Source organism: Antrostomus carolinensis, unplaced genomic scaffold (assembly GCF_000700745.2).
Source record: "Antrostomus carolinensis isolate BGI_N321 unplaced genomic scaffold, ASM70074v2 scaffold3764, whole genome shotgun sequence".
NCBI lineage: Eukaryota > Metazoa > Chordata > Aves > Caprimulgiformes > Caprimulgidae > Antrostomus > Antrostomus carolinensis.
Window position 1 is genome coordinate 5,978 of NW_010308519.1, and position 8,762 is coordinate 14,739.

General features: G+C 46.3%; 1 protein-coding gene across 1 annotated transcript in view; it reads right to left on the reverse strand.

Moving 5' to 3' along the window:
• Window positions 1-6,785, reverse strand: part of LOC114818475 (mucin-5B-like) — an 11,481-nt gene extending 4,696 nt beyond the window's left edge. Inside the window, exons 1-3 of the mRNA XM_029084438.1 lie at window positions 6,728-6,785; window positions 1,479-4,682; window positions 29-1,370 (exon numbers count right to left, since the gene is read on the reverse strand). Coding sequence (XP_028940271.1) covers window positions 29-1,370; window positions 1,479-4,682; window positions 6,728-6,785 — 4,604 coding nt within the window. The remainder of the gene's footprint in view (window positions 1-28; window positions 1,371-1,478; window positions 4,683-6,727) is intronic.
• Window positions 6,786-8,762: the final 1,977 nt, after the last annotated feature.

Here is an 8,762-nt window from a genome sequence, read left to right on the forward strand (position 1 = left end):
GCAACATTAACTACACCGAGATAATTACCCATTCAGAATGGCAGCATCTGACTGCAAAACCCTCCTCTGACGTGCTTCACTCAGCAGTGCACTGGGCTCTGAATCCAGCAGCGCTAGAACAGTTACTAAGCCTTCAGCTGCTTCTTCTGTTACTTCATTTGTTCTAGCCATGTCCTCTGCCTCTGTGTTCAAGAACAGCCCCTCGGATTGTCCAGTGTTGGCAACACCCAGCAAGGAATTCCCCTGTGGTGTGACTGCTACCAAACTCTGAGAAGAATATGAGGGGCTTTCTGAGGTTGGAAGGAACTGCATTAGATCTCTGGCTAGAAGCATCTCAGCATCATTGGCAGCTATTTTATTGAAGGCTGCTGACTGATTAGTAACCTTATTTACAATCCTATTAGCAGAGACAGAAAATGCTTTTGTTGTTGATGGCCCGGTGGCATCCATGACAGTGTCAGGGCTGGACTGACCAGTCTCATATTCAGTGTTATCTTCCAGTGGTATATTCTCCAGAGGGTGCCTTGCTGATGCCTGATGTGGTGAAGACATGGGAGGCTGAGTGGGCAGCTGAATAGCAGTGGGTGCATCTCCTTTCACTAACATGTCCTCACTCTTCCCCACTAATGTAGAGACCACAGTTGATTTGTTCACTCTGGCGGCTGTAAGCAGCACCATGCTTGGAGCAGATCGGATAGTTGATGTTGGCAGGACAGACACTTTTTTGTTTGTAAGTGAAGCAGTAATAGAATCGTTCTTAGCTGTGGAGAGAGAAGTCATTGCTAGTGGAGACCGTGATGTGCTCTGTGTCAGTTTAGGCTGCCTCGCAAGAGCAATAATAGGTCCTGTGGACACAGATGGTTGTACTGGAGTTAAACCCACCCTATTCCCAAGAACTGCAGTGGGGGGTTGCTGCCTCCTGGTGTTAAACATGGCTGACAGAGACATGCTTGTTCCCAAGAATTTACCAGTTCCTATTTTTCTTGCACTTGTGCTGATTTCAGTTGGCTTTGTACTTTCTCCCGTGTTGGCCTGTGAAAACAGTTTAGTAGGAGCTCGATGGATTTGGTCACGTTTCAGGGCTGATAGCAGGGGAGCATGTGTAGGTGCAGGTGAAGCTGGGCTTGCAGGAGAGTTGGTATACATCCTGGGGCGGGTAATTGTAGACAGAAGTTTCCCAGAAACAGTTGCTTTCACTTGGACCTTTGTTGAAAATGGAGTTTGCACGGGTGCTATTGTTGTTCTCTCTGTCATTATAAAGGGCTTAGGCACAATAGGAGTAAATTCCAAGTGTTTAGTAAGCTCAGGTTTCACAGCAGTTGTGTGGGCTTGTGCTGCTTTAGCACACACAGCGACTCCTCCTGAACAGGCTGTGCCGCCCGCTGCCGAATCTTTGCGATCGTGTCCATCCGGAAGCACGTTCACAGTAGTTGTGTGGGCTTGTGCTGCTTTAGCACACGCAGTGACTCCTCCTGAACAGGCTGTGCTGCCCGCTGCTGAATCTTTGCGATCGTGTCCATCCGGAAGCACAGAGAAAACTGATGATGTGCTGGGTACAAACTGAACTTGTGATGGTAGCTTTTGAAGTGACTCTGTACTTAAGAGACTTTGCAATGTGAACTGCAAAGGTGTGATGCTTGTGAACGTCTTTAATGGGTGTTTTATGGTTCTAGTTGAGTGCAAGGTCAAACAATCTGTGCATTGTGCTTGGACAGAGGAAGGTGTGGTCACTGAGCCTTGGTGATGGCCAGTAGTTTGTGTTATTAGTTTCTTACTGTGCTGAACCTGATCTACAGCTCCCGTGATAGTAAGCGGAGGGTGGGCAGGCACTAGAAAATCAGGGAGTCCCTTTGCTGACAATAAAGGCATTACAGAAAAAGAATGTGGCTTTTCAGTGGTGAGAAATACTTCAGGGGAAATACGGGGGCTATGCTGTGCAGACACCACTAATGGTGGTGTGGTGGAGGTGAAAGGCTCTGCTGACACACTGTCAGATAAAAGCAAATGAGTCCCCTTGGCTCCTTGGGATTTGGGAGCAGGTACCTGCATCTCTCCAGGCAGCCTGTGGAAGTGCGCAGCCTGCACTGCAGCGCTGATCTTCATCCCTGGGTCCAGCAAATGGTTTGGTGCTGAGGCGAGAGCCTGAGATGAACTAGTGATGGCTGCATAATTAGGATTAGTTAGCACTGGCTGAGAAGTTACTTTTGTTTTCTCCGCTTGTTGGTCAGACGCAGTGGAGAGAGTAGTTTCGAGCCTCGAAAACTTACTAGGGGTATAAGAGGAACTAGTTTTCATTGGGATATCATGGCTGCTTTCAGGGGTACCCAAATTCAGATCTTGCTTGTTTGTGAACAAGAGGGCAGTTTTATGGTCACCTTCACCAGCAGGAGAGGGCACCATCTGTAAATCTGGTCTGTCAGTGGGCAAAAGGACAAACACGGGCTTAACCAGAATTAAACTAGAAGGACTCGGATTTTCTAGGTTCGCAAGGTCCAGCACTGAAGAATTTGATGCTGCCAGGATTTGCTGAATAGAAACCAGAACCCCAACACTGGCATTTAGGAATTTTGTAGGCAGAGGGGAATCTTGCATGGGCTGCAGGCATATCATGCCATTAGTACTTTTAAGCAGAAAGGACAAGTATGGGGATGATGGCAGCATTGTAAATTGGTCACCTCTAAAAACACGGAGGTTTTTGGTAGCTGCATCATGCGACTGACCAAATCGCTGCGCTAGCGCTTGTGCCAGGTATGCTGGGATCTCCTCAGAAACGCTGGGCACCGCTGGTTCAGGATGTGCTGTTGTTGAGCTGGACTGGCTTCCCTGTGCGTGGGGTGAGGGCAGTTTTGAAGCAAACGCTGCCAGGCTACCAGATTGCTGGATATGGGAGGCAGAAGGGGAAAAGCTGTGAAGTGGAACTTTCTGGTTCCCGTTGTCATGCACTCCAGAGGGGCTGGGGACTGGGCTGGCTTGTGGAGTCAGTGGGGGAGAACCAGTTTTATCTCTCTGTGGTGGGAGACTTTCCTTTCTTTTGGAGCCTTCCACTGTGCTCATCTGTGCTATCATAGGGAAGGCTTCCTGAGATACAGGATGGGCAGAACTGCCTTGAACCTGAGACCTAGGAGCAGTGGACGTGGGCGAAGGTGGTATGTGAAGTCCTTTCTCAGGAGAGGTGGGGGTGCCCATTAGCTGCAATCCAACATAAGCAGGAAAAGAGGTACCTGGTGCCTGAAGCCCTGCATGAACAGAACCAAGAGTGCTTACGGGTTGAAGGGCTGCATTCTCAAAGGCAGATATACCTGGAAAGAGCGCAGATGTTGCTCCTTTTGGGTCTTTAGTAGTTTGGGAAAGTTTTATTGTGGAAATCCATGACTGGCTTAAAGAGGATAAATTAGCAGAAGGTTGTGGGCTCTCAGGGGATTTTTCAGGTTTACTTGTCCTTGTCTGATGATCAGTTGCTCTTTGCAAAACTAGAACTGTGATTTCTGGAGAGGTCCTGTTGGTTTCCTGGGAAACGTGTTTAGTACAGTTGAGAGTCTGGGACAAAGAAAGAGGCTGTTGTCTAACAGTTGTACCAATGGGCCCTTGAAATGGAGGCAGAAGTAAATCACCATGAACTAGAGCTTCCAGATGCATCAATAAGGAAGAAGAATGTACGTTGCCTTGCGGGAGTGTCTGAAGAGCAGGCAAATGGGCTGGGTGTCCAGAACCATTTATTACAGCTGTTGCTGAGTTTTGGGCTTTACCGCTTGTTGTTTCTTGCTTCAGAGATAAAATAGGGGAAAACTGAATAGGACTTGGCTGTGTCAGTCTGGAATAGGCTGCATCAAGGTCCCCTGAAGCTGGCTTTTGTAGGAATGCAGAAGCTGTAACTTCAGCGTCCGTACTCCGAGTCTTTTTCAGGTATGCAGGCGTCACACCAGCTTCGCCGTCAGGCTGGACGTGTGGATTGGTGTCTTTTAGCCTTTTGCTAGCGGGAGGTGCTCCTGCTGGTAACCCATCCACCCTTGCACTTTCAAGAGCAACCTTAGCTCTGGTGGGAAATGGAGATGCTGCTATTTCTTTCTGTGGAGGTTGAAAATTTACCGTTGAAGTCAGAAGAATCATTTTAGGACCTGGTACCTCCATCTGCTTGACAACAGGATTGGCTGTAAACTTGGGAGGGTCTTGATGTGTCCCTCTACTGAGCAGGGGCTGGGGCAGCCCAGCACTAGAGCTGGTAGGACTGAAACCAGCCTCAGTAATATTTGCTGCTTTTCCTTGAAGTGATCTGTCTGGCTGTTCCAGATGTGCGATAGCCTGTGATCCTTGTGCAGAGACAGGGATGCTTATGCTGCTCAAGACCTTGCCAGGGAAGTTGCGTTCATCCTGGAGTTTTACAGCTGCTGGTTCTGTCTGCAGTTGCTCAGCCACCTCCAAGTTCCTAACCAGCTCCTTTGGCAGCACAGTTGTTCTTTTTGTAGCTGTCTCTGTATGCACAGGAATGAAGTCAGCTGTCATTTCACTGGTAGGATCAAGTGCTGAAAAAGGACTCTGAAAATTAAAGGTCACCTGATCCAAGTTATCTTCTGTCACAGAAGACACTTCGGTGGGCACTGGGCTGCTCTCAGCTCTTGGTTGGGTTTCTCCAGGAAAACTCAGGTCTAATACTTCACTGGCACGATGTTCATTCCTGGGGGCACCTAACAAACGAAAAACAAGCCCTTTGCTTATTCAGTTGTACGAGAACTTTTAAGAGCTTGCAGCAGCACTCTGCAACAGGCTGAGCAGGAAGCGGAAAGTTAAGCAGCCACTGGCTCCATTCAGAACTGTACAGGAGGGAGGATGGGCAGCTTGGGCGCTGCCATTCTTACTGCCATCTGCTATAAATCTGACCCTCTGCTGTTTACATTCAGTGTCATATGAAGGATGTCCCTCCGTACTCCTGCCACGCTGACGCGAGACGTTAACCAACCAGAGAGGACCCCTTGATCTTAAACATACAAGGATATAAATGACAGCCAAAGGTGCAGGGAGAATGAAACCCTTGGGCTGTCTGAGGACAGGCCAGTAGCTCTTTAATAGCAAAGCAAGATTAATATACACAGAAATGAGCTCACTCACCTGGCTCTCCTTAACCACTCTTTCTCCCTCAAGATCCCAGTCCTATGATGAGTTTCCTGATTCATACTGGGTGAGCAGGCAGGACAAAGCTGGTTTGTTTTGTGGGAGTGAGGCGGAGCAGACAGAAAATAGTAACGTCTCTACTTTGAACTTCTCAAATCAAAAGCAGAAACTTTGTCATTTAAAGAGGCAGACCTACAGTTTAAGAGGCTATTGTTTTATCCACCCATTTAACTTTTTTCTGTCTTCACATTCAGAAGGTTGACACTCCCAAGTATACTTTCCAAACCATGGACTAAAATATTAATGTACTTTCCTCTCTAAAATCTTTAAGCATTTTCCCTGGCACCTGCCATCAAACACGTGTATCTAAAAGCTAAAAAGTGATTATGCATTTAAGCATCACGCTTTTAAATTGTGAGGTTTGAGAAAGGCAAAGCAGAGGTTCAAAAAAGCAGTTTTGCTTCAGATGAAATCCCTAGGGTTGGCATCCAAGTGTAGTGCCTTAGGAGGAGATTACAACTTCTCTGGTCGTTTGAAGAACCAGTACTACTTTCAGTCAGCAGGGAGCAGGGTAAGATGATACAAGAGTACCCCAAAAGCTGATACATTACCACAAAAGCAGTGGAAACTAATGGATGATGAAGACTGGTATGTTAGATCTAGAAAATATTTTGATTTGTGGTTTTGTATAAACAAATGAAACTCAGATGCTTTAGCCCCAACTCAGCAAAGCGAGCACAAAAGACAAACACTTACTGAATCAAGATCTTGTGCAAAGAAAGTGGTGTAAACATCCACAAATACACCTTGGGGGGGGGCGAAAAGATAATTAAAAAAAAAAAAGCAAACAAACAAAACCCACAAAAAAAAAAAAGTGGAAAATTCTTTGATATCACCCCCTGCAAGTTTACTCTCAATGATGAGAACAGCCTGCCTGAAGACACAAGACTGGTTTTATTAGCCAAGCTAATTTTATATACACTTGCAGGGTATGCTCACAGGCATGCAGTAAGAGGGAGAGAGCAAAGACTGACTGGTTCCCTGCAATGAGTGACAGCAACCCTAGGAACTCGTTTGAGGCATGACAGCATTACAAACTCATCGCTGATTTCATGCTGTCAGAAATATTTGGCAGGACAGCTGTTCCCAAAGAAAATGCAGAACAACATGTTACTGCATGGTGAAGAGGGGAGCCCATGTTTAATGGGATAAACAGTGGTGCCTGGAAAAAGTGTATTCTGAACAAGGCTTCAGCAGACACAAGGCTGATCCTCACTTCTGCTATGGACCCGCTCTGTGAAAAGTGACTACTCTTCCTTTGCTTTCCCCACCTATAAGGGGACAATCTATTCTTTGGGGAATGGACTGCCTCTTAGCTGGATAAGTAGCACAGCTGTGTCCTGATTTGGGGCCAGTAATTCTCCCACAACAGAAACTGTTTAAAAGAAATCTTGAGCCTTACAGCACAGCTACACAGAGAGAAGTTGCTCCTTCATCTCATCGTTGTCATACGCCTGAGACTGATGGCCCAATATTTAGCATAGTTTTTCTGCTCACTGATAAGAGAGGAAAAGAAGGCAGAAAGACAGCAGTTGAGATTAGAACAAGACCCATCACTCACCAGATAAATCCAGCACTCCAGCCGCAATCAGAATAAAGATGGGGAATTTTTCCTGCATCTTGTGAAGCAGCTCCTGAGTCACCCCAATGACAATGTATTCAGGCAGGGAGCAGCTTGCTAAGGAGTCACTGCTGCCTCGTAGCAATGGGCATTTGCTGTGTTTGCTCTGGAAGAAGGGCAGAGTATTGGGTTACTTTATAAGATCTTAGGCCAGACAGCAACCAATAATCTGTCACAAAAAAAAAAAAAAAAAAAGGAGCCCACACCAATTGGAATCAATTGATTTTGAACAAAAGAAGAGAGTGTGTTCACCTGCATGGCAAAGATGGAAAACATGACTGTAAACATGAGAGGTTGCCTATGCAAGACAGCTCTTTATCTCTGAAGAAAGAGTTAAAATGCTACCTTGAGTACTGAGTGTAGTTTCGGGCCTCAATGTTTTAAAAGGATGTGAAGATGCATCCAGAGGAGGACAATGGAGCTGGTGAAAGGGCTGGAAGGAAGGTTCTGTGAGGAGGGCAGAGGATTTGAGTTTCTCTGGTTTGGAGGAGAGGAGGCTGAGGGGTGACCTTGTTGCTGTCTGAGGGAGAGGGAGATGGAGATGCTGAGCTCTTCTTCCTGGGATCCAGTGACAGGATGCATGGGAATGGCTCAAAGCTGCATCAGGGGAGGTTTAGACTTGATGTGAGGACGCATTTCTTTACAGAGAGGGTGGTCAAACACCAGAACTGACTTCCTAGAGAGGTGGTTCATGCCCCAAACCTGTCAGCGTTTAAGAGGCACTGGGACAAATGTAATACAACTTTTGGTCAGCCCTGGCGTGGTCAGGCAGTTGGACTAGGATGATCATTGTAGGTCCCTTCCAACTGAACTATTCTGTAATTCTAATTCTACTCAGTAAGGGTCAGAAGGTTCTGCAGTTTGTGCTGAGACAAATATACACAAGGATCAGTTTGGATCCCAGATGGAGACACTTTCCTAAAGCAATCCATTTACATAGGTGTTTGGCTCTCTAAGTGCAAATAAAATGGACCTTCTCTCCCTGTGACCCTCCGGGTAGGGTTAGGCCTCAGAGGAAGGCTGCTGGTGGTGCTGCTTCTATCACTCTATCAAGCCTGCTGGATCCTTTCTTCTCTAGGTCTGCAAGCATTGGCAAAGCGTGTTCTTAATTCAGAAGTCCCTAGTGCCCTTGCAAATATTCACCTGAAGATAGTAAGCAGTATACATCAGGCATCTTTTTAGTGCAAGGCACCTGCACCCACACAAATAGCAAGCAAAACTCTTGGAGAAAGGAAATTTAGAGCAATGCAGGTTAAGGACTTAAGAGAGAACATTATTATATAGCCATGACTGTTGCAAGTGCAGTGGAAATCATACGTTAAAAAAAAATGAGCAAAAGGCAGATAAGGAGTATAACGGCAGCTCAGAAAAGCACTGCAAGAGACACTGAAGATGAGGTGATTGCTCCTGAGGGAAACAACAATAAACCATTATCCATCCTTCAGCAAACTGATAAAGTGTAGTCTAATAGATAATACAACAGATTAGGTGCTGACAGGCATAACTTCCAGTCCTAGCCATGTCACTCACCTGGATGTGGTAACCAAGGTCAGGTCACTGCATCTTTTTCCCATTCTGTAAGTTGTCTGGGAAAGAAAATTATCCTGACTGGCATTTGCACAGCACCTGACAGACAGGGCCCTAATTTTAGTCAGCACCTCTACCCAAAACCAGCATGCGGTAATTTGTCACATTAGCTAACACATTAAACGCTTTCAAGAAGGCTCCATTTCCACAAGTTCCACATCCCCAAGTTCTGTTCTGCTTCTCCCACTGGTTGACAGTCTAACCACTGCCTGGTCTTGCCTTCACGCAGCTGACAGAGAGGCCGAGTCTGTATTACTGTGTTACTCAGATTAGAACAGATATGTGATTTTGCATCCTAGGTAATGTGATCAGAGTTTGTGATCTGCAATGCAACCCACATCACATTGTTTGACAGAAAAACCAAAAGTAGCATGATGGAATCATCAGC